The following is a 26460-nucleotide window of genomic DNA, read 5'->3' as shown; positions in this document are numbered from 1 at the left end:
TTAAGATAACAACTTTAATGCACATACCCTATATCTCATTTTTTATTTTGCAATTTATCACAATAAAATACTCTATATTTTATACACACACCAAAATAAATAAATAAATGCAATACCTTAACAACACCCAATCCAAGGCAGAGAGAGAGAGATACATATCATCTATCTATATATATCTAAAAGTTGCAGCGTAACATTTATATTACTATGTTTCAATTAAGCCACATCGGCATCTACGTTATTATATTTTTTCTTTCCAATTTTCCTATAATTTTTTTTAACATTAATTTTTTTAATATTTACACTTCTCCGATCTTTCTCCCCCCCTTACCTTTTCATTTTCCCACTACTTCTTCAATTTTTTTTCCTCCTTTACATTTTCATCTCCCCACTACCCTCTACATTAATATTATTCTTCCTTTTTTTCTTCATCTTCCTTTATTTTTATCTCTTCTTATTCGCATCCTCTTCTCTCTCTCTCTCTCTCTCTCTCTCTCTCTCTCTCTCTCTATATATATATATATATATATATATCTATATTTAAAAATTGAAGTGTAATATTTATTGTTGTTATGCTCCAGTTGAGCCATATCAGCGTCCACGTTATTATATTTTTCTTTCCAATTTTTTCTATAATTGTTTTTAACATTTATTTTTTTTAATATTTACACTTCTCCAACCTTTCTCCCCTCCCTTACCTTTTCATCTCTCCACAACATCTCCAACCTTTCTCTCTACTTTACCTTTTTATCTCCCCACTACCCTCTACATTAATATCATTCTTCATCTTTTCCTTCATTTTGCTTTATTTTTGTCTCTTCTTATTCACAACCTCTTACTATAAATTTGTTACCATCTCTTCCATTCTATGCATAATTTTCCCTCACAAAAAAGGTTTTCTCTCTCTCTCTCTCTCTCTTTCTTTCTCTCTCTCTCTCTCAATTTTTTGGTGGATATTTTTATTTTTCTTGTATCTCAGCTTTAGGTTAATAATATTTAATATTCTTTAAAACTCTACTTTGGGCTAATGCGATTTTTTTTTAATTGTTGTTTTTTTTTTGTTTTTTTGTTTTTTGTTAAATGTTATCCTATTGCGTTATAAAGAATTAAATATAGCATATAAAAATATAATATTATTCTATTACATAGCATGACTTGGATAATTTGGTATTTATTGTAATTTGGTATTTTTTCTATTATATAACATGATTTTTATAGTGCTCAATTTAGATGCTAAACTATGAGACTTCACTAATTTTTGTTTATTTTTTAATCCTTTGTGGTGGACAAAATACTCTTAATAGTTGTATTAGAAGTACTCTATAATATCATTTATTTAGAGAAAAGTAAAAGTTAGCCAAACGAAAATAATCGGATGAGTGACAAATTTAAGCTTTTGCAATTTTATTTTAATAATTATTATTATTTTATAACAATGCATATATAGAAATTTAATTCTTAGATTTCTTTTAATAATTGTTTATTTAACCATATGTTTTGGGTGGACGAAATTACAATTTCCATATAAAAAAAATCTTAATAAATTATCAACAACAAATTGTTTTCCTAATTGGTCCAATTAATTATTTTTTAGTTTTATTAATTTTTTTAGTTACGTTTTTCGGTGTTTTGGATTGTAGGTAGAAAAAATAAGGTTTGAGAAAGTTTGTTTAAAACTAGAAGAATAATTTCTAAATTTTATATTCTTTTTAATGATTCACAAAATGTTATAAATAACTTTTATTAAAAAATGAATATTTTTGTTAACTTGCCTTTTGAATTTTTTTGAAAAAATTGTATTATTTTCATTTTAGTATGACAAAATTTATATTTATGATTTATGATTGTTCCTATATTACATTTATGATTGTTCTTATAATAAACAAAAATACGATTACAAAATACATTACTCATTATTAAATAAACAAAAATACGATTACAAAATACATTACTCATTATTAAATTAGTTTAAATTGTAAAAAAAAAATTAATAAAATCACTATAAAAATAATTATCACGCGTAACGCACGGATTCACGGTTAGTTAATTTAATTGCAGTTGGAAAAAGATAATTGGGTTTAAGTTTATACTTATAGATGTTGCTATGGGGATAAGCAAATTTAGATGTTTAAGTGTCAATATGCGAAATTTTGAACAGGGATGGATGATCGGATGTGGGGTTGTTTTTGCTCTTTTAGGCTAGGAAAACCGCCATCATCTATTTTGCATTTCATCCAGATGAGAACGCTCTAGGTCCATACAAAATCCCAGGACTACTTTACTTCCAAGAAGCGTAGATATTGTCCAATTTCATACAGATCCAAATTGTGAGCATTTTCACAAGTTGTAAACAAGAGACTGAATTCAATAAGGATAAGAGTCTTGTAGAGTTGTAGTTATAATAAATAAATAAAATTGAAACCCATTTAAAAAATATCACACCCTGATTTAAATTCTAAACATATTGAGCTTATCATAATTCTCCAATCCAAAATTCAAAACAACATTCACATGTTAAGCCAAACTCTTCTCTCTCTCTCTCAAAAAAAAAAAAAAAAAAAAAAAAAAAAAAAAAAAAAAAAGAAAGAAAGAGAAGTCGCAAATTGAACAACTAAATTAGGAAAGGACCAGAAAATTAGAAAATTTCTAAATCAGGAGAACTTAGGAATAACCACTGACTCAAAACATTATATATAATTGTTTTATTCAATCCAACAATAGTTCTCCAATACAAGGAAAGTCACAAAATTCCCATAAAAAAAAAAAGAAAAAGAAGGAAAGTCACAAAATTGAATAAAACTCTGGAACAGTGCTGTGTGGATAGAAATAACCAAAGGAAATGACCATGAAATTAGTAAATTTCTAAATAGACCATGAATACGCAAGGACTAACCACCGAGCCAAAACACTATATATATATATAAAGGGATTCGATCTTCTAGATTTCCTAAGGTATTCTACCAATAGATTTCCTTAAATCCTAATAAAGAGAGAGAGTTAAGCGATTGTTTTTTTGAAAAATACCCTTAAGATATATTTTCAAGCTTTGCTCTCTTTCTTTAACCATCTTTTCAATTTGGTTTTGTGTGTGATTTAGTTTGCCAGTCATGGTTAGGATTTTCTTCAACAAATTATTACTATTGTTCCTCATGGTCTTCTTTTCGAATGCCATCTTTTTATGCAAGGCACAGTGTTCTTTTAACTCCGAGTTTCCTCGCAAGAACTTTACCGCATGCTCAAATTTGCCTGTGTTAAATTCAACCCTTTATTGGAATTACAATATATCATCTGGCATGGTTGAGATTGCTTTTAGGCAACCGGGCATCGATATTTTCTCAACCTGGATTTCATGGGGCATCAATCCCACTTCAATTGGTATGATTGACGCTCAAGTTTTTGTTGCACACACAAGAAATGATGGGAACCTAATAGCCTATACATCTCCTATAAGCAGTTATAGAACCTCTCTTAAAGAAGGGGCTCTAAGTTTTCTTGTCTATGACGTCTCAGCCATGTATGAAAATAACTCAATCACCATCTTTGCCACCTTTCAGCTTCCTAGAGAAACCATCATGGTGGATCATGTGTGGCAAAAAGGTCCAATGTATAGGAATAATGTTCCTAAAATTCATAGTTTACTTAGACACGAGCTTCGCTCCTATGGTACTTTGAATTTTCTATCAGGAAATGTTAAACAAGGAAGAGGAGGAAAATTAATAGTATTGAAGAGCTTTCATGGAATCATGTGTAGCATTAGCTGGGGTATTATGCTGCCTGTAGGAGTTCTTATAGCAAGGTATTTGAAGGTGTTCAAAACAACAGACCCGATATGGTTTAAGCTTCATGTTGCATGTCAATCTTCCGGGTACATTATTGGTCTTGTTGGCTGGGCAACTGGACTCAACCTTGGTGCACAATTATCTGGATTGAGGTATAAAACTCATGGATGTATTGGCATTACTCTTTTTTGTCTCGCAACAATTCAGGTGATCGTTGGCCATTCTATTAGGCCGAAGGAGCGCAAGTACAGGATTATATGGAGTATATTCCATTTCTTCGTTGGTTATGGAACAATTACTTTGGGTATCGTTAATGTCTTTATAGGGATTCAAATTTTGGAGCCAGGACAGAGGTGGAAAGCAACCTATATTGGCATACTTGTATTATTGGGTTGTGTTACTGTGCTCCTGGAAACTCTTAGTACTTTTTATTTGTATTATCATGAAAAAAATGATAGCTATACAATGGATGGAGCTACCCCATTTAAACCTTATTGAAAACATGTATTTATAAATTAATAGTGTGACTTTTTAGTGTAAATTTTTATTCTTTTGTAATTTGATACATACTAAGTTGGAGAATAGAGATTTGAATTTTGAACATTTTTGTTATAAACACCCAGATATGTAGATGAACTATAAACATCTTTGATGTTATCAATTTATCTTAAATATTAATTTGACATTCAAATGATCCATAAAAAAAATATAATAAAAAATAAAATAAAATAATTCCATCATTGTATTATCATTACAACTCATGGGTATAAATTTTCGTTCAAATCTCCTACGTATGTCAATTTGAAGGATGACCGAAATCAGCTTGAAAATAGACTCTGACAATTCATAAGAAAAGAAAAAAAAGATCAATTTAATTGAGCTTTTAGAGATGTTATAGAACCAAAAAAAATCCCAAAAACTCCGCAAAGAAAGAGGCTATTTTTGGGGGTTAAGATTATCAAAATCTAAAATTCTATCTTTGAAGCTTTGGTCCCAATTAAGCTAGGAGTTTGTGATATGGGAGTGTGCCAACAAAAGTGACAAATCAATTTTGAATCGACTGTAGGTAAACACAATGGTCTGTCTCAGTTCATCCACAGCGAAAACCACACATTCGTGCGTTTATTTTGGTAGGCTATTATTTGTTTGTGTACAAATCGTTAAATCCTAACCTTTATTTTTATTTTTAGGTATAATTGTCAAACTTTTAGCAAATAAGTAAGAACAATGCTAATTACTAAGAATATTATGGACCTTACTACGTTAGCGTGTAGTAACCTAAAAATAAGCAAGACTGATGTTAGAAATATTATCACTTTTAGTAAATAAATAGACTTATAATTAATGTGTCATAAGCCTAGTTTGTTTGTACATACGAAACATTTTAAAAAACTCATGTTTGCCGCCTGTTTCCCAATGATAGGGTAATATACACGTGTTTTTTAAACTAGGAGTGTGTGTTTGGGTAGAAATTAAAAATTAAAATTATTTTTTACTACTATTTATAAGTTTCACAGTACTTTTTAATACTATTCATAAGTCCTATTATATCTTTAGTAATAATTTTCAATTTCAACAAAATAAACAATATCTGAATTCAACTTAAGATTCTGTTTTTATACTGTCAACACGACAATAAAAAGGAGAAGATAGACATCAAAACAGTAAAAAAATGTACCAAACTTATATTGTTCCACTGCAACCTACTATTCTATACGTCAAAACACACCTGCACACGCAGCACACCTATAGGCTACTATTCTAATAGTCAATTGGCATTTGCATAGAGCGTAATAAAAAATGGGACTAGACTAGCCAGCTCGATTGGATCAATCAAGAATCGGGTACCAATTCAATTCGATAAAAATGTCAAAAACCGGAAAAAATTGGGAACTGGAGGCAAATCCGATTTTGCCCCACTCTAGTTTTTAAAACGTCTAGTCTTTTATTGTCAAATCTTATTGTTTCTGTAAGGACTTGATTTGTAATGACCCAAAATGATATTGGGTTCGCACGTAAAAAGACTCAAACAATATCACTTATAGAGCGTGGGTATTAAGAACTAGATTAACTTTTGTAGAATGAAAGGATTCACCCTCACGTATATTGAAGGCTCAGAGCTGGCATAACAATCGGTTTCTTTCTTGTAATCGATACAGTTCTTTTCTTTTTCACGTTCTTCTTCTTCAATCTTTCCTTTTCTTTTCTTTTTTTGTTCCGATCTCCACTTTTGCATGTTCTTTTTTCAGTTTATATACCACCCTCTGTGTTCCATCCTCATCACACACGTGTAGGTTGGGTTCGGGGGATTTCTTTCTGTCCCATCTAGCGCCTCCTGAAACTTCCTATGGGCAGCTATAAGGCTGCCTCCTTACTGTTCAGGTATCACCTCCACATTAATGCGGTAAGAGAGTTAGTTGAGAGGCAATTAATGCGATGGCAGCTGTAGTTGTAGATATTTGTTTGCTTTTTCTTTCTTACCCTTGGTCTGTTATCCCATCTTTAGTGGTGACATAATTCCGAGGTCCGGTTGTAACAAGATCGCGTCCTGATTGTCCTCGGACGCATACTGCCGAGGAGTATAGCATCCTCGGACGAATATGGAACTCTACTTTCGTGATATTGACTACCACCCCCCCTCGGTAGTTACCCTCAAGACCTAACTTGGGCCTCCTCGGACGGATATGCATTCTCAGATGGGCCACAGGCCCAACGATCCTGACCTTAATGGGCCAGTTGACTGACTGGCCCCCACAGTTTCTAAATTCTATTATTATTATTATTATTATTATTATTATTATTATTATTATTATTATTATTATTATTAGTTTTGCTAAATCTCTTCCATCTAATATTATATTTGCATCCCATTCTCATGTACATGCATATCATTTAGTATTATTTTATTGAATTTATTGTCTTTATTTATACAATATATTTGCATTTGTCCTGTAATGTGTTAGATTGTTAGAAATTTTCTATATGGTTATTGAAATAATTTTCTTTGTTAAGTAGATTATTTCTATATGATTGTAATTTGTTGGATTATATTAGTCATCTCCAAAAAAAAGCATATGACAAATATTTCTGTATTTTTTTTTTGGCGAAGTTTTAAAAAATAAAAGTATTATACACATACTATATATATATATATATATATATATATACTATTATTTTCCCATTTACGTATTTTTTTGCAAAATTTTTTAAAACATACTTTTTAAAAAAATGCCGAATTATATCAGTCCATATACTTATTGTATTATACTTTTAGCGTATTTTACTAACTATGGTCATCAATTACAAAAAATATATATATAAATATATATATATATATATTTATTTATTTATTAATTAGGTTTTTAAATCCACCTATCACATTTATAATAACATCAGTTTTTATTTATTATGTGATGAAATTTGTAATAAGTTTAATATTTTCTTATTGATTTGCAATATCAATAATTGTATATAGTCAAAGATTCAAATAATATTCTCATCAATTTTTTCACCTTTGATGGCTTCCACTAAATTCTCCATGGGTGATGTTAGAGATACTATAAATTCGCTAAAATCCACAATCACCACACTACAACCCATAGACAAGAGAAGCGAGGTGAGAGTTTGGTGAGAGAGATTAAAAAAAAAAAAAAAAATTCTTTTCACCTCGAGTAGTTCTAGGGTTACAGATTATTCCACAACTTTTTTACCACAATTTTAACGTGTCAAATTATGAGTAGTTAACCATCACTTATACATAAACCCATCATTTTTTCTTTATAAATCATAATCTGTCATGTCACAATTTTGACTAGAAGTTGTGAAAAAAATTTTGGTCCTAGATTTTTTTCTTTCACCTCTTGCTACAATGTTGTGTATAAGCACTACAGCAAATTGTAAAAATTATTTGCGAATGCCTCACTGGATTTACGGGAGTTTTTGTGCATTTTTGTTAACAAAAATATCTATTTTGCGTTTTTATGGGTTTTACTTTACATCACCCTATAGGAATGCCTTAATATGATGGACACTAAAAAGATATACTATTGGTTTTGCTGAAAGTAGAGTGAGTTATTATGAGTGCACATATTTTTTCCTTGATAACTGTTATTTCATTCAACAATAAAACAATTAGCAGTCACCATTCAAGCATCATCAATGACCTTAGGGAGACTACACTTATTGAAACGAAAGGACCAACTAGACTTAATGGAAACTTTGCAGCCACATGAGCTGCAGAATTACAGCTCCTACTAGTTCAGCGAAACTGACAATTCAGTAAGGACTTTCTATGGTGAAGGATGTTACTAATAAAAGTTGCAATAGACCAGTCAAGTTGATATTCATTGGACTTTCTCCCTCAATGATGATCTGCTTCCAATTTTCACCAATATCAAGTTGGATCGCCCAAAGCACAGCTGCATCTTCTGCTTGTAAAAGAGCACACAGATCTTGACTTTTCGTCCAAATTAAACCATTAGGAAATTGTACTTTGTGATCTCTTTTCTATATTCCGGATGGTACCCAGCGAGTTTGCGTGGCCACCATTGTCCTTTGTGATCATCTTTAAGGAGCATAGCCAGGAATCTTCTCCAATTGTGGATCTTTCCAAAGCCAAAGAAGCTGGTTGGGTCCAAAACTAGTCTGACAATATCTTCATTAGAGGAAATTGGAATGCAATCAGATTTAAGACTCCAGTAGCTTGCAAACCAGATTGCTCTAGCAACAGTCCAGTTGAAAAAGAGGTGGCTGCTAGTTTCCATGCTATCCCCACAAAGAACACAGATTGTGTCTCCTGAGCCAATTCTAAGGAAAATTTTTTCTTTGGTAGGCAAAGCATCTTTGTTCTTTCTGTGGCTTTAAATATGCGTGCACAAATTTCCTTTTCTTGTGGTCGATTTAATTTTGGAATTTGATTAAAAATTGAAAGGTAGAGATGGTATAGAAAGTATATAAAAATTGAAAGATATAATACTAGGCCTTATTTCAGACAAGCTATTCCATTATTACCAAAAATGTTTCTAAGACGACATTAGTTCTAAGCACAATAAAAATTCTATAGGTTAAAAATCATGATTGAATAGTCAAGAAATCATATAATGAATTAAGGCCAGATTTTTTTTTTTTTTTTTTTTTCAATCTCAAACACCGAGCATAATGTTTGCATTAGAGCAGTAGAAGAAAACATGTAGGTAAAGTGTTTTACCAAAAAAGAAAAAAAGAAAAGAGATACTTAAAGTGCAGCCGCAAGTCTAGTGCACAAGAAATCTCTAACTTATATCCGTGGAGATCTCTTAGTAGGAGATAGGATCCTTCCTTTTTGTCATGTATTGAAAGAACAAACATTTTCTCAAAAAAGTTTGGAGAAAGTTTTGATTTAATAAATCATATGATTTAATACACATAAATTGTCTTATAAATCGTCACATAATGGAATTAGACAAGATTCATTCAACTCAGTTAGAGAAAAATTGTCCATTAATGTCAATTTATTGAATTGCATTTAGCTTTGGCCATGTTTAGAATGAAAAATCCTACTATGAAAAATCTGAAAATATCTAAAGATTATTTCTTTGTTGAACATCATGCATCTCTCTCATTGCAAATTTATGTGGTACAACAATTAAAAAATCATCAAATCTTCCATATATAAGAAAAAATGTGGGTGAATCGTGCATTGTTGTAGAGGGTGAATGGATTATGGCTGTTGTTGTTGCTGTTTTTTTGTTTTTCTTTTTGAGATAGGAATTTATATGCGTGTAAGTTATCCAAAAGGTAATGTGGTTATTAAAGAAAGGAGAAAACAACACTATAATTCAATAATTCATACATATATTTTAAATCCACGACAGACACCATTCTAAGGCTATCCTATAAGATAATGGCTCATGATCTTCTTCTGATTCTTAGTAGAGAACAAATGCCTTATCAATTTCTAAAATACCTTGCAGGCAACACAAAGAAAAATTAAAGAATATATACTACAACATACTGATTTTGTTGTTACTTCTAAGACAAGTTTATTTAAAACCATGGCATATATTAAACTAAAGAGAACGTCAAACTCACCAAATTAGAGCACCCCTTAAATGCAAAAATATCTTCTTTTCCTGGGTCTTTGATTACTCCTCATCTTTGCGTCTTGTTCTCCTTAACAAACCTTAGAAGCCATTTAGGATTTCCTCTTTTAAAGTTAAACACAACACATCCCATAGCTAATCCAAACAACAATCCACATCCATAGCCCATTAACACGACCTTCCAACCAAATCCACTAGCAAATATAGAATCATTATGTTCTTGCAATATTGATGGCAGTGGTGGTGATAGAAGCTCATTAGTGCTACAATTCACTGACAATGGAAATCCACACAATCCCAAGTTCCCATCGTATGAGTTGTTCTCAAATGTATCAAATTGCTTGCCTTGAGGTATGGGTCCAGTAAGCTGGTTTTGTGAAAGGTTTAACATGGCCAAAAATGTTAGACTTGTCAATTGGATAGGTATTTGTCCAGTGAGCCTATTTGAAGAAAGGTCCAAGGATTCAAGTCCTGATAAATTTGCCAATGATGATGGGATATGGCTGGTTAGGCTATTATGGGAAAAGGTTAAGCAATCGAAGAACTGTAAACTATCCAAGTACATCGGGAATCTCACCTTCAAATTTGTTACTTGATAAATCAATTGTTGTGAAGATGGTTAAGATTCTCTTTAGTTTAATCTTCAGCCCTTTCACAACCAACACCACCGATTCTTGATAAGAACCATCACTTAAATATTGTGGTTCATGTTTATCTTCATCCTTGATCTTCATGGCATTCAAATTTTCAAAATAATTTATTGGTAAAGGACCAATAAACTTATTGTGAGAGAGGTCAAGAATTAGTAACTTAGAGAAAAATATCCCACTAGTGTTATGATTTCCTATAGGACCATGGAATCTGTTGGACTTCAAGACAAGAACATGTATTTTGTGAAGAGCTTCCAACCAATAGGGGAAGAAATCATTTATCTTGTTATTTCCGATGTCAAGAATTTCTAGGCCATTGAAAAACTTCCCACTAGTATTATGATTTCCTATAGGACCATGGAATTTGTTTGATTTCAAGACAAGAACTACTAAATTGGGAAGAGCTCCCAACCAATACGGGAAGAAATCACTTATCTTGTTATTTCCGAGGTCAAGAACTTCCAGAGTTTTACAGTTGACCAAAGATCTTGGTAATGGCCCTTCTAAATCATTGTCACTGAAGGCAAGATATTGCAAAAAACTGCTATTTGCCAATGTAATAGGGATGGTCCCGTGAAAGCTATTCATTTGCAAATCTAATTCCCTAAGATGGTTGCTGAAGTTTCCCAAACATTGTGGAATTTTACCACTAAAACTATTATTAGAGATATCTAATCTTTCAAGGAAACTTACGTTGCAAATCATATGTGAGATCTCCCCAGTAAGTCTATTGTTTGGGAAAATAAAGTATATTATAGAAGTTGGAAGTTGCACTAAACTGCCCGAAAGCTGATTATCACACAGTTGAATAAACTTCAGTGACGTGGCTTTTGAAATCTCTGCGGGTAATTCACCAGATAAGCAGTTGTGTCCCGCATATAACGTAGCAAGAGACTTGGCATTTTTGATATCAGATGTAATTGAGCCTTCAATACTATTCCACTTGATATCAATATTAAGCAAATGTGGTAATCCCCAAATTCCAGTTGGAATGGTTCCCGAAAGGGAATTATTGTTGACCCTGAAATCGAGTAGAGTGGAACAGTTGGCGTAACTGGCTGGAATTTCACCGGTGAGATTGTTGCCGAACATGTAAAGCACACTCAATGTACCTTGCTTGCACATATATGGCGGAATTTGGCCGGTAAAGAAATTCATGGACAAGTTAACAATATATAATTTTGCTGAGGAGCCAAGGTTCTGAGGCAGGGGACCTGTGAAGCTGTTATAACATAAAGAAAGGATCACAAGCTTCTTGAACTCACCAAACTCCGTGGGCACTTGGCCAGATAGCTCATTTTCACATAGTCGTAGAGAAACCAAGTTATTCAAGAACCTCAACTCAGACAGATTGCCTTCAAGATTGTTCATAGAAAAATGAAACACCTCAAGCTTTGTGAGATTTCTTAAACCGACAGGAAGTTTTCCTATGAATGAGTTGTGGGAGAGGCTAAGCTTCCTGAGGTTGACTAGGTTCCCAATCTCAACCGGAATTTTCCCTGTCATGTTATTGCCCCCAAAGCCCCAAGTAGATTAGCTCCTTAAGGTTTCCAATCTCTGCTGGAATTGTTCCGTGGATGCTGCAGTTGCATAGGTCAAGCCAAGTCAGGTTGGTAAGCTGTAACACCTCTTTTGGAAATGGAAAAGGATTAAAAGGATTATTGCCGAGGTATAGCTGAACAAGACCAGTCATGTTTTGAAGTGATTTCCATGGGAAAGTCTGGGACAATTCGCTTCCGTCCAAATACAGATACTGCAATTGGCTTAGAGAAGATATCTCTGCAGGAACCGACCACCCTGTGAACAAATTGTTGCTCAAATTCAAGTACTGCAGTTTGACACAGTTTTTCAAGTCGTCCATAACTGGACCGTCCAAGTTGTTGAACCCCAGCGAGAGCTTTTCCAATGATTGGAGCTGGCATATGAAATCAAGAGGAAGAACCCCTGTTAAATTTTGGTGTGAAAGTTTGATTTTTATAATGGAACCCTGTGAATTGCAGGTGATTCCAGTGAAATTGCACATGGAATTGCTGGATTCCCAAGAATCGAAGGCACTGGTGTTTGATGTTTGACGAAGGGTGGATTTTAGTTTCAAGAGAATTTGAAGGTCATCGGATTGGATCCCGGAGAGAAGGGAGAAGAAGCAAAAAAGGAGATAGAAAGAGTAGAGAGGTGGACGCGACATAGATGCTACTACTTTTCTCAAGCACCTTTGGTTTTCTTGTACTGATAGCAGCCACGAAAGGTGTATGTATATACCATTGACTTCAAACAGAAACTTGAGGAATGAAATAATGACTGACAAGAGAACGGAAAAATTCAAATTAGAAACATTTGTGAGTTGTGATTATGTGTTTCAAACAAACTGACAACAGTAGTGATATCGCTCCGAATCAGTAAGGTGGATGGCCTGGCTTCGGTGGGCTATCGAAACGGTTGATGGCCTGCAAGGAAGGAAACGCAATCAAAGAGGAGACCGGAGAAGACCGGTCGAACCCCCTCCGATGGAGAAGTTAGTTTTGTAGAGAAGGAAGTTCCAAGTATTTTGGAAAATTGTCTGAGTGAGAATCTTACCTTTGTCGGGTTCAGACCGGTCCCTTATATAGGGAGCCTGGGACGGTTACTTGTCCAATAACCGTTCCAGGATTTGTGGAAACCAACAACTCCGGAGTTAACTACCTCAACGGATATAAAATTGTAACCGCTAATGGAAGTTAACTTATTCGAAGGGTTTGTTGAAAGTCTAAGTGTTGAGCTTCCGTCTGTCTAGCATAGGACGGTTTGGTTCGTCCAAAGATATCTATCGATTGTTCATGGACGAACCTAATGGACGATCATGCCTCATGGAGGACAGTTTATGGAGTGGTGCTATTATTCATGGACGCTTCTTCCTCTTTTGGATAAACTCTGGGATCAATCCTGCGTTGTAGGCTCTGGACGAGCCCGTTGGACGAGCTGGAGATGGGAATTATTTTCCGCTTCTCTATCAGTTGCCCCTTTGTCCAAAGGGTCGTCCAGGACATTGTCGTGATTTCAACAAAGTTTCGCTTTTTCGTACGCCACGTGTCACGAAACCGTTGGTTGGCCAGTCGCGTCGATCCCGTTTCCCAAAGAGATCGCCACGTGTCAATCTCTGAGTGGTGAGTGTCGCTTCGTTGACCCTGTTGCTGGGGCCTATAAATAGCGCATTCTCTTTCATGCCCCTCACTTTTTTCCTCACTCTTCTGCCAACTCGTCCAAGATTCTCGTCTAGCTCTCGTCCTAGTTTCATCAGGTATTTCCTCTTCCTTTTTTCTTTTTAGGCTCTCGTTTTAAGTCCTCTACATTTCAACCATGCCTTCATCTTCTAGTCTAGAGAGAGAGATAGACGACTACCAGGACGGTTCTTCTGAGAGTGACGGTAGTGTAGATAGTTCGTCCTGTAGTGACTCCTCAGACGAGCATTACTCGTCTGGGGTTCCTGGGATTCCCTTAGAGGAATTTCAGGAACAACAACGTAGGGCGGCTTCTGGATCTGGGGCTAGCTCGTCCAGACAGCCATCAAGTCCTCCTCAAGACGAGGAAGAGGACGAAGATGTAATCTATAGTTGTGCCCCAGAGGTAGCGTCCACCTTAGACGATGCTAAGTTAAAAACTCTTGTAGATAGATACCAAATCCCTAAAGAGCTTAACCCTCGTCTACCCCAGCCTGGAGAATGGTGTTGTTCCCCTTCCTCAGGCTTAGGGGTATACGCTTCTTACCTATTAGCTGGCCTTAGGTTTCCCTTAAACTCTTTCTGCAGAGACCTCTTCCAAAGGTTGGGTATTGGGCCAAACCAGCTCAATCCCAATGGTTGGAGGACGATAGTTGCCATGCAAGTATTATGGCGTGAGGCATTGGAAGGGAACCGTCCAATTACAGTGGACGAGTTCCTTTACTGTTATAAGCCCTCAGAGATCAAAAAATCTGCTGGGTTCTACCAGTTCTCGTCCAGAGGTTCGTATTACAGTTTAATAACGAGCCGTAGTTCGTCTGACCGTCTTTGGAAAAAAGAATTTTTTATTATTTCTGGAAATTGGGCTGGGGACCCAGCTGATGTGGGTATTCCCTCCTTCCCTCCTTTTACCAGCCCTCTAGGTCGTCTTCGCCCTGAGGGTATGTTTTTCTTTCCATTTTATCTTTTTTGTCCTTCAACAAATTTTAATCTGTCACTCGTCTAACCATTTATCTTGGTGATGCAGCTGTCGTTCGTCCACGTTTGGATAAGTTTTTCTTGGATCAGATAGAAGTGGTTCGCACTTTTCCAGGAAGGACTTTCCACGACTTGGTTACTTTTACTCGTCTAGCAACTTGGGGACTTGGTCCAATCCCAACTGCTGAGAATTTAAGTCACGAAGAGCTCACTCGTCGAAGTAAGTGTCGTCCACTATACTTTGTTATTTCAGTTTTTTTTTTTTTTTTTAAATTAATTTTTCTCGTCATAGGGATAAGCACGATGAGGGAAAACAAAGAGAAAACAGTGGCTAGCGGGGACGAAGATGCTGCTGCTCCTACTGTCAAAGTGGCTTCCGTCCAGGCTGGGAAGAGGAAGTCAAAACCAATTTCAAGTACTGTGGACCTGGACGACCTTCCCAGTCGTCGTGGCCACAAGAAGCAAAAACAAAGGCCTTCCCTTCCAAAGGTTCCCAAGTTCGTGCCACCAACAGTGAACTTGGACGAGCCTGTGGTGGACGTGGAGCCCGTCCAAACGATTCATCCTGCTCCGTCTGATCCTCCCCCAGCTCCCAAAACTTCTCAGAAGTCTGGCTCGTCTGAATCCTCTGATCGTCCCTCTAATTTGGTTCTGGACGAGGGTTATGCATGGAGGACGTTCAAAGGGATCGTCACTGATCATGAGGTTAACGAATGCTACAACATGTCAGTGAAGGAGTTTGAGCGTTCTGGCATCCATGACCTTTTCAAGGTAAATTTCTTCCTCGTCCTTGTGTGTAAACATTTAATTTGAATAAAATGTCTAACTCCTTTTCGTCCAAATGCAGGCTATGTCAAAGTTTTATACAGCGACCTGCCAGGCCAAGGAGCTTACTACAGAGGCCAAGACAGCCAAGGATAAGGCTAAGGAGCTGGGCCATGAGGTTTTGCTCAAGAAGGGGGAGGTCATCAGGTTGACAGAGGATTTTAATCGTCTGCTGGGAAGCGAGACGAAGTTGAAGAACGAAGTAGAGGAGCTCAAAGCTGACAACTTAGAGAAGGATACCCGCATCGTCCATCTCGAGGGACAAGTTTCAGAGCTTACCTCGTCCTTGGAGAAGGCACGTGAGGAAGCAATAGCTGCTTTTAAGAAATCTGACGAGTACAAGAATCGTCTAGACAGTCATTATGCAGCTGGGTATGAAGACTTCCGTGCTGATGCCAAGGAGGCGTATCCTGATTTGGACTTCAACTCGTTCAAGCTCCCTCTTGCTACAGAGAGTTCCGCGTTGCAGACGAGTTCCGAGGACGTCAACATCATGGACGATGCTAACACTGAAGTCATTCAGGACGATCCCAAGACGAGCTTGCCCAAGTGAAATCTATTTCCTTAGAAAGTTTACTTTTATTTGCCTTTTCATAGAAGTGCCTGTTGTTTTGGGCTTTTTACTTCTTCCTTTTTTTTTTAAAGTTTATGCAAGTACAATCATCTCGTCCAGGATTATGGACGAGTTTTATATACATTTTCATATTCAAAACTAAAGGGGTTTTTGGACGTTGGTCGTCCACCCTTAGAATTTCATGAAAGAAATGAATACTTCTACTTTTACTTCCATTGTGTTTGAATATATATGTTTCCAGCTTTATGTATGAAATTCTTATTTTCATCAATGTGTGGTTCGTCCATCTAGGAATTTACTTCACCTCGTCTTGGGCATGGGGGTGAATTTTATTACATCACCAAGAAAGTAAATTGGTTCCTTTTGCCCAGATTTTTCGTTATTCCGAAATTATGGACGATCATTTTGTCGTCCTTGATGATTAGACTTTTTTAACGATTTTTCGTCCAATGTAATGGATTGTTAAGCTAGTTTTGAAGTCTTCGCTCGTCCGCGTCTTGGACGAACACTTTTGGGAATTCATCTCGTCTTGAGGTCTAGACGAGTATTTCCTTTTCATCTCGTCCTTTTTTCTGGACGGATGAAACTTTGCTTTATTTTCAGCTTATTCTTCATCTCGTCCTATGTTCTGGACGGATGAAACTTTGCTTTATTTTCAGCTTATTTTTCATCTCGTCCTATGTTCTGGACGGATGAAACTTCGCTTCAATTTTTAGGTTAGGTTTCACCTCGTCCTATGTTCTGGACGGATGAACCTTAGTTTCAATTTTGGGTTAGGTTCCATGTCGTCCTGTGTTACGGACGGATAGACAGCTTCATTTTCAGCTTAGGTTTCATCTCGTCTCTTGCTTTGGACGGATGTACCTTTTCATCTTTCCTTTGGAGGAAAGCTCATGGACGATATGTCCTTTCGTCCAAGGATTTCATTCGTCCATGCTCGCTTTCTTTTTTGCGGATCAATCTAAATGACCATATAAGGATTCCAATAATATACTTTAAAACAATATATATATTTGAAAACCCAAACTTATGTAATCATTCGTCCACAGGCATGGCACATGCTCATGAGCTAGTGCCTTATTGAATTAGAAATACAAACCAACTCATCCATGAATAGCACAAAAGTGAAGACACTAATGTACTTTCTAGGGGATTATTAAAATACTTAAAAACACTTAATAGTAGTAAACACTTCTGCTCGTCCGGATACCTCGTCCAAGGACACTGGTGAAGAGTCAGCACTTATTGATGGTACTTCCTGAGGTGCTCAACATTCCAAGGGTGTTCCAGCCTCCGCCCATCCAAAGCTTCCAAATAGTAGGATCCTTGCCTTTTGCAGTTGATAATCCTATAAGGTCCTTCCCAATTTGGGCCAAGTTTCCCGTAGGCCGGGTTTCTTGTTGCCAAGGTAACCCTCTTCAAGACGAGATCCCCGATGTTGAAACGCCTAGGCTTCACCATAGCGTCATATTGTCTTGCCATTAGATTTTTGTACCTTGCTGTCCTCTGCTCTGCATCCATCCTGACCTCGTCCATAAGGTCAAGGTTAAGACGGAGCTGTTCCTTGTTTTCTTCAGCTTGATACTTCCTCACCCTGTGGCTCGTCATGTGTACTTTTGCTGGTATAACTGCCTCGCTTCCGTAGGCTAGTTTAAAAGGAGTCTCTCCTGTTGGAGTTCTCGCTGTCGTTCTATAAGCCCATAAAACACCTGGTAATTCATCCGGCCATATTCCCTTTGCCCCTTCGAGCCGAGTCTTGATGATCTTCAGCAAGGATCGGTTCGCTACTTCTGCCTGGCCATTGGCCTGTGGGTGGGAAGGTGAGGAGTAATGGTTCTTCATTCCAAGCTGTTCACAAAATTCCCTGAAGGGTGTATTGTCAAACTGTCGTCCATTGTCAGACACTAGTACTCTAGGTACTCCGAATCTGCATACAATGTTCTTCCAGACGAAATTCTTGACATTCTGCTGCGTAATTTTGGCTAAGGGTTCGGCTTCCACCCATTTTGTGAAGTAATCTATTCCCACCACCAGAAACTTCATTTGCCAAGTTCCAGTCGGAAAGGGCCCCAAAATGTCTAGTCCCCATTGCGCGAAAGGCCAAGGGGCCATCATTGGCGTGAGATATTCTGCTGGTTGTCTGGGAATGTTGCTGAAGCGTTGACATTGATCACATACTTTGACATATGCTTTAGCATCAGCTTGGATGGTTGGCCAATAGAACCCGCTACGGATGACTTTATGGACGAGTGATCTGGCTCCTGAATGGTTCCCGCATGCTCCTTTGTGAACCTCCCTCAACATGTAATTCGCTTCGTCTGGGGCCAAACATCTTAAGAGAGGCTGGGAAAAACCTCTCTTGTATAACACCTCGTCCATAAGCACATACCTGGCTGACTTGACCTTGAGCTTCCTAGCTTCGTCCTTCTCTTCTGGAAGCCTTCCGTCCTTTAAGTAGGACACTATTGGGGTCATCCAATTTTCTTCTCCCTCTATCTGCATCAGTTCTGGAAGGTCTATACTTGGCATGTAGTATACACCATCTATATCGTCCAACGCCTCATTCGCAGATGCTTCCTTCGCCAGAGTATCTGCCTCTACATTCTCTTCCCTTGGGATTTGAACAAAATCTGCTTTTTTGAATTTCTTCACAAGGCGTACTACCTTCCTTAGATACTTCTTCATTCTGTCTTCCTTGGCTTCATATGTTCCATTGACTTGGCCTATGACCAGTTGAGAATCTCCCATGACAAGTATTGTGTCTGCTTCTACAGATTTGGCCAGTTCCAACCCCTTTAAAAGGGCTTCATACTCCACTTCATTGTTAGTAGTCTGGTATTGCAGACGGGCCTTGTATTTCAATTTGTCCCCTTCCGGCGACTGCAAAACAACTCCTATTCCTCCAGCATATAATGTAGATGATCCATCTACATGGATGACCCATTTGTTGTACTCTCCTTCCCCCAGGTCTTCGTAACTTGGAGTGAACTCTGCGATGAAATCTGCTAAGGCTTGAGCCTTTATTGCATTTCTCGGTTGGTACCGAATGTCGAATTCGCTAAGTTCAACTGCCCACTGAATCAGTCGTCCTGCGGCTTCCAACTTGTTCATTGCCTTCTTAAGCGGATGGTCCGTCATGACATTGATGACATGAACTTGGAAGTAATGTCTCAACTTCCTAGAAGCCGTTATCAGCGCAAAAGCCAATTTCTCCATGAGCGGATATCTTCCCTCTGCTCCTCTGAGTGCCCGGCTAGTGTAGTACACCGGTTTCTGTATTTTCCCCTCTTCTCTGATTAAAGCTGAACTTACGGCGTGTGGGGACACCGCTAAGTATAAGTACAGTTCTTCTCCTTGCACGGATGGACTTAATAATGGGGCAGTTGTGAGATAGTCCTTCAGGTCTTGGAAGGCCCTTTGGCATTCGTCCGTCCACTCAAATGCCTTCCTGAGGACTTTAAAGAAAGGTAAACACTTATCTGTGGCTTTCGAAATAAACCTGTTCAAGGCGGCAACTCGTCCTGTGAGGGATTGGACTTCTTTGATATTCTTCGGTGGCTCCATGTTCAATATAGCCTGGATCTTGTCCGGATTTGCCTCAATTCCTCTTTGCGAGACCATGAACCCCAGAAACTTTCCCGACGATACTCCGAATGCACACTTGCTTGGGTTCAACTTCATCTTATATCGCCGAAGTGTTTCAAAGGTTTCCTGTAGGTTTTCTAGATGGCTTCCCTCGTCTATGCTCTTCACAAGCATGTCGTCGACATAAACCTCCACATTCCGTCCTATTTGTGGACGAAACATATGATTCACTAACCTTTGATAAGTTGCCCCTGCGTTCTTCAAGCCGAAGGGCATCACTTTGTAGCAAAACAAGCCTTGGCTGGTGATGAAGGAAGTCTTTTCCTGATCGGCTTCATCCATCTTGATCTGATTATATCCTGAGAAGGCATCCATGAAGCTCAGCAACTGATGGCCAGCAGTAGAGTCCACCAATTGATCAATGCGTGGCAGAGGATAACTATCCTTGGGACATGCTTTGTTCAAGTCAGTGAAGTCTACACACATTCTCCACTTTCCATTAGCTTTCTTCACCATCACCACATTGGCTAACCAGTCCGGGTAATAGACTTCCTTAATGAACTTTGCCGTGGTTAGTTTTTGAACCTCTTCCTTGATTGCCTTGTCCCTCTCGGGAGCGAATACCCTCTTCTTCTGACGGATAGGCTTAAAAAAGGGGTATACATTCAATCGATGAGTGATCACACTTGGGTCGATTCCTGGCATGTCGTCATGACTCCATGCAAAAACGTCAATACTTTTTCTCAGGAACTGGATGAGGTCTTCTCTTGCCTTCTCCTTCATACCTGTTCCAATTCTGGTAAATTTCTCAGGATCATCTTCTTGCAAAAGAACATCTTCCAACACTTCCGTGGGCTCTGCAATAACTCTTCTCTCCTCGATGCTCATTGTCTGCATCTGTTCGTCCAAAGCCATCATGGCTAAGTAGCATTCTCTAGCTGCCAACTGATCTCCTTGTGCTTGTCCTATCCCGTACTCCGTAGGGAATTTGACTGATAGATGGTAGGTTGAGGTTATCGCCTTCCAACTATTAAGAGTGGGTCTTCCGATGATGGCATTGTATGAAGAAGTACAGTCTACCACGAGGAAATTGACTTCCCTGGTTATCTGTTGCGGGTATGACCCTACCACCACTGGTAATGTAATGGTACCCACGGGCTGCACCTTCATTCCTCCAAATCCTATCAGCGGTGAGCATACTGGACGAAGTTGATCTCGTCCAAGCCTCATCTGTTGGAAGGCGGGGTAGTACAATATGTCTGCTGAACTTCCATTATCAACTAACACTCTTCTGGTTGTATAATCTGCAATGAGCAGTGTAATAACGATCGCATCGTCATGCGGGTGATGGATCCTCTCAGCATCTTCATCGGTGAAGGAAATGGTTGGCTCGTCCATTAATCTCGTCCTTGGTGGTCGTCCAGAGAGCTGGACATTTTGTACCGCTTTGAGATACGTCTTCTTCGACTTGGAAGATCGCCCCATCAGGTTCCCTCCAACGATAATCCTTATCTCTCCAAGTGGGGGCCGGGATGATTCCTCCATTTTGCCTTTCAGCTTCTCATCTGTACGATCCCTTCCAACAAAGTGCTTCAACTTTCCTTGCCTGATAAGGTTCTCAATTTGCTGTTTTAGGTCATAACACTCATCCGTGTCATGCCCATGGTCCCTGTGAAAGCGACAATATTTGTTCTTATTGCACTTGTTGGGATCCCCTTTCATCTTCTCTGGCCATTTTAAAGAAGGATCGTCTTTGATTTGCATGAGCACCTGATTAAGTGGAGCGTTCAGGGGCGTATAGTTCTGGCTTCTTCCCATGGGACCTGTCTTCCTGCCATCTCGTTCCTTTCTATCTTCCGTCCGTCCCTTCTTTGGACGAGGGGCTTGTTCTGAGTGTCGAGCTGGGTGCGCTTCCATCCTCTCAGCTCTTTTCCTCTTCTTGGCTATGATTGCATCTTCTGCATTCATGAAGTTCTGAGCCGAATGGACGAGCTCGGCCATGGTTTGCGGCTCCTTCTCGTATAGCTTGTGGATAAATAAATCCGAATTAATCCCATTGTGGAAGGCTGCCAGTAGAAGCTTGTCGTCCACGCTAAGGGCTTCCCTGTTGAAGCGAGTGATGAATGACCGCAGGCTTTCGTTCTCCCCTTGTTCTATGGTCAGTAAGCTGGACGAAGAGCGCTTGTGCCTCTGTCCCCCGATGAAATTGTTAACAAACAATTTGCTTAACTCTTCGAAAGAACTTACGGAACTTGGGGGGATTTTACTGAACCAAACTCGTGCCGGGCCTTTAAGGGTAGTAGGGAAGGCTCGACACATGATTTCATCAGGGACCCCTTGGAGGTGCATTGTCGTCTTGAATGTTGCAATGTGATCAAAGGGGTCACGCGTCCCATCATACGAGTCCAGGGAAGGCAGTTTGAACTTTGATGGTAAGGGGTGGCCATTGATGGAAGCCGTAAAAGGAGAATCTGTTCTGTGGACCAAATCCTCTATAGGATTAGTTCTCCTCATGTTCTCCTTCATCTCCTCCATGACTTTCTTCATTTGGTCCATCTCCTCTTTCAAGTGTGGCACTACCCGTGAAGTAGTGCCTCTAAACTGGCTTCCAACCTCAGTATTCTCTTTGTCACCATGGCCTTGTGTCTGTCCTGCGTGTTCCTCACGTGTCTGTCTTCTCTGACTGATCTCCATCCTTAACTCCTGGTTTTGGCGAGTCAATTCCGCCATTGCAGCCGCCATGGATTGCATATTCTGAACGGATGACGTCTGCATGACTGGTGCAGATTGGCGATCACGCTGGGGATCACTTGAAGCGCCTCTGCTTCCCTGACGGCCAGGGCTAGTAGCCCTCGACCTGGTCCTGACCATCCTAACCCTTTGTCGCGGAAAAGAAAGTCGCAAAACAACCTTCGCTCCCCACAGACGGCGCCAACTGATATCGCTCCGAATCAGTAAGGTGGATGGCCTGGCTTCGGTGGGCTATCGAAACGGTTGATGGCCTGCAAGGAAGGAAACGCAATCAAAGAGGAGACCGGAGAAGACCGGTCGAACCCCCTCCGATGGAGAAGTTAGTTTTGTAGAGAAGGAAGTTCCAAGTATTTTGGAAAATTGTCTGAGTGAGAATCTTACCTTTGTCGGGTTCAGACCGGTCCCTTATATAGGAAGCCTGGGACGGTTACTTGTCCAATAACCGTTCCAGGATTTGTGGAAACCAACAACTCCAGAGTTAACTACCTCAACGGATATAAAATTGTAACCGCTAATGGAAGTTAACTTATTCGAAGGGTTTGTTGAAAGTCTAAGTGTTGAGCTTCCGTCTGTCTAGCATAGGACGGTTTCGTTCGTCCAAAGATATCTATTGATTGTTCATGGACGAACCTAATGGACGATCATGCCTCATGGAGGACAGTTTATGGAGTGGTGCTATTATTCATGGACGCTTCTTCCTCTTCTGGATAAACTCTGGGATCAATCCTGCGTTGTAGGCTCTGGACGAGCCCGTTGGACGAGCTGGAGATGGGAATTATTTTCCGCTTCTCTATCAAGTAGCATTGCACCAAGTAATGTTGAACTACTCAATTATCTTAAGAAAAAACAAAACGAAGTTTCAACCATGGACGAATGGGATAAGGTGACAATGGTTCTTTTTCCCATAAGGTGTGGACTTTTTGGGTCTCAAAAATGGTGAAAAATGGCCAAACTTGACTATGTAAATTGGTTTTGGACAAGTTGGTTGATTTATTTTCTCTGGAAAATGGAACCCGAGGGAGGGAGGGAGGGGGTTTGAAGATAATCATAGTCTTAGCATTAGTGAAAATTGGTCACGTTATGATTATGAAGACTTGACTCACTAAAGAATCAGGGTTCCCAAAACGGAGAAAATGGGGCATGAATTGCACATGTCAAGGGAAGCATGATGCTCCTACTCCATAAACCGATATAGACTTTTTAAACACACTAAAAAAAATGCTATAATTATTATTAATTTTATTACGAAAGTCTTATAAATTATTGATATGATAAAGAATTTATTTAGTGTCACAGCAACTAAATTTAGTTATGTTTCTATTTTGAATATAGTATAAAAGATGTTATCTTCTACTAATACCAATTGAATAAAATAACATGTCGAATGTAACCACATAGTTGATATTTTCTTAATTTTTTAGAATCACATAGTTGAACTTAATTAGGGAATCTAAGGTAAATTGCATGAAATTTTATCTAAAATTATTAATCATCCTTTGTTATCAAATCCTATACAAGATCAATGAGATGGTCCTATGATTCTAGTTTTTGTACACACACAAAAAAAAAAAAAAAAAAAAAAAAAAAAAAAAAGAAAAAGAAGAAGAAACAAAAAACAAAACAAAACAAAGAAACAATAATGATAATATATATTAGCCAATCATTACTTTTTTTTTTAAGTGTCTTGTCGTTGAATAAGAAATTTGGAATTCGATCCTCGCCTATACCAAAAACCAATTGATATCTTCATCAGATGATAAAAAGTAATCATCAAGAGTAGACTCCATAGTTTCTCTAAAAAATGTTATACAATCATTAAAAAATAAAAAAATAAAAAATTTGACATAAAATACTTAAAAGTCCATAAATACTTCTTTTTTTTTTTTTTCTTTTTTTTGAGGAAGAAAAGTCCATAAATACTTAGTACCAAATTTCCAAATATAAATAATTTGTTCCACTTTTTGTATTCTACTTTATGCTCAACCAATTACAACTTGTAAAATGATTGATTTTTTCCCCCATATTTATCTTTGGTTGTTTTAGAAGAAAAGTCAAATAAATACATAATAAGTTATGGTGATGTATAAAGTGGAATACAAAATGTATGATATATGATTTGTATTCCCAAATTACAAACACACAGATAAATGACAAATATTCAAACTTCAAAGCTACAAGTTCCTACACTATAAAGTTACATAATTTTTCAAAAAAAAAAAAAAACAACACAACAGCACAAATATCTACTAAAAAGATGATGAATTTAATTATTTTATCATAATTGTAATAATCTTTTTATTTATCGGCAAATTTCTCCCCTATTCTTGGAATGAGTTCCCTTGGATGTAAGGAGGAGCAATACACCAACACCGTGCCTATTTTCCTCAAGCCACGTCTAGGTGCTCCCCATTCCAAGAGAAGAAGCTACCCATATTCGAGCAGCGTTGCTCCATGATTTATGAACAACCAGAAAATAAATATTAGAAAAAGCCCTAAGGTAATCTCTAATATCATCAACCAATAGACCACATGCTATAGAAATTTGTGCCTATTTGGAAACAATTTATCTAGCTTTTTGCTAAAAGTGTGTTAAAATAAACTTATACTTCAAAAAAGTGAGGTTTTAAAAAACTGTATATAAAAACTAAAAGCTAAACTTATAAGCTCAAGCCAAATGGACATTGTTTGTGTGGTCTATCATTATAGCTTCTTAAGCAACATGCTTCTTTTAAGGGTATGTTTGGTTGAAGGTGGAATAGGGATGATGAAAAATAAAAGAGAGAAAATAAGTTTGGGTATTATTTGGTAAGGAGAAAAATGATGTTAATTTTTTGGTAGGGCCAAGGTATTTTCTCCCTTAGCCCACTAAAAATTCATCTCTCCAAATTGGAGAGAAAACAATGATGAAAATTCTTGCTCTAGTGCAATGACAAAATTGCCCCCAAATTTTAATGCTTCTCAAGAATCTCACCTACTCACACCCTCTTCCCCACATGATCTACACACTTTTATGTCTTCCTTGTATTGTTTGTCTGCATAGCTTATCAGAAATTCATCACATCCTTTTTTTTCTTTTCTTTTTTGTCCTTTTTGTTGGTCTCTTTACTTTCCAGATCTTTTTTTGTTGCTCATTTTTTTTTCCACCCAGCAACATGTCCAATATATATATATATATATAAAATTTAGTAAGCACAAATAAATTATTTCTTACATGTTACGTAATAAGGGTATTAAAGTAAATTTATATAAATTACATTTTCTATCCTCCCACTTTCCTCCTCAACCAAACAAAAGAGTTTTCCATCTCTCTCACTTTTCCACCCTTCCAACCAAGGGGGATCTAGCCTTTTGCCCTTTTTCGGCAAAATATTTGGCATTATGCCCCTATTTGGAAACTATATAGGGGCATGCCCCTGTTTCGATACTCAATTATAGGATAATCGAGTTACTTAAATAACTCGACTATTAAGAAACCGAGTTTTGGGCAGGTGCTTGCCACGCTGGTGTTCCAGCTTGGCTTTTGGGCAATAAAATATTCTCGCGTTACTGTTTGTAACTCGTCAATGTGGAAACCGAGTTATATGCAGAATAAGAACCAGTTTTTGAATGTAACGTCTCTAAAACTGTTTGTCTTCCTTCCTCAACAGTTTCTCTCCCTTCCTCAGTCCGATCAGTAGCCACCATTAGTCCGTTCAGTAGACCATTCCCAAGTTTAATGCATCTTCAAGTTCTCCTATTTCTACCCGCACCCAAACCAAACCGTTCAGTAGACCCTTTCCGAAGCTGAATCCAAACCCATACCCATACCCACACTTTTTCAATCTCACCACAGCCGAAGCTCAACCCAATCTGCCTTCGGAGTTAAAGGATTAGAAACGTATTAAGGTAATTTGTAAATGCTAAGTTCAAATTTTAATTTTTTCCCTTTGCATGTAATCTGATTTGAGTGTGGCTTCTTAAGTTTTCTCTGTTAGATTTTTCTCTATCTCTATTCATAATTATTGTTGTTGTTTTAGCTTTGTTGGGTTTGGTTTTGAAGTGGGT

General features: G+C 37.8%; 2 protein-coding genes and 1 pseudogene across 2 annotated transcripts; 2 read left to right on the top strand and 1 right to left on the bottom strand.

Annotated features, from left to right (window-relative positions):
* The first annotated feature begins 2967 nt into the window (after nt 1-2967).
* Nucleotides 2968-4301, top strand: LOC115958588 (cytochrome b561 and DOMON domain-containing protein At5g47530-like). Its single transcript, XM_031077018.1, has one exon. The coding sequence runs from the start codon at nt 3108-3110 to the stop codon at nt 4275-4277; it is 1170 nt and encodes a 389-aa protein (XP_030932878.1). The 5' UTR covers nt 2968-3107; the 3' UTR covers nt 4278-4301.
* A 5607-nt stretch (nt 4302-9908) lies between these two features.
* On the bottom strand, nt 9909-12694 carry LOC115956285 (annotated as a pseudogene).
* A 1148-nt stretch (nt 12695-13842) lies between these two features.
* Nucleotides 13843-15562, top strand: LOC115956284. The gene is made up of 3 exons (XM_031074708.1): nt 13843-14644; nt 14731-14901; nt 14974-15562. Exons 1-3 carry the CDS (start codon nt 13843-13845, stop codon nt 15492-15494), a joined length of 1494 nt encoding a protein of 497 aa, XP_030930568.1. The 3' UTR covers nt 15495-15562.
* The last annotated feature ends 10898 nt before the right edge of the window (nt 15563-26460 follow it).

Source organism: Quercus lobata, chromosome 8, assembly GCF_001633185.2.
Source record: "Quercus lobata isolate SW786 chromosome 8, ValleyOak3.0 Primary Assembly, whole genome shotgun sequence".
NCBI classification, from domain to species: Eukaryota; Viridiplantae; Streptophyta; class Magnoliopsida; order Fagales; family Fagaceae; genus Quercus; species Quercus lobata.
The sequence above is the reverse complement of the archived record's forward strand: the minus strand, read 5'-3'. Positions and strand labels throughout refer to the sequence as shown.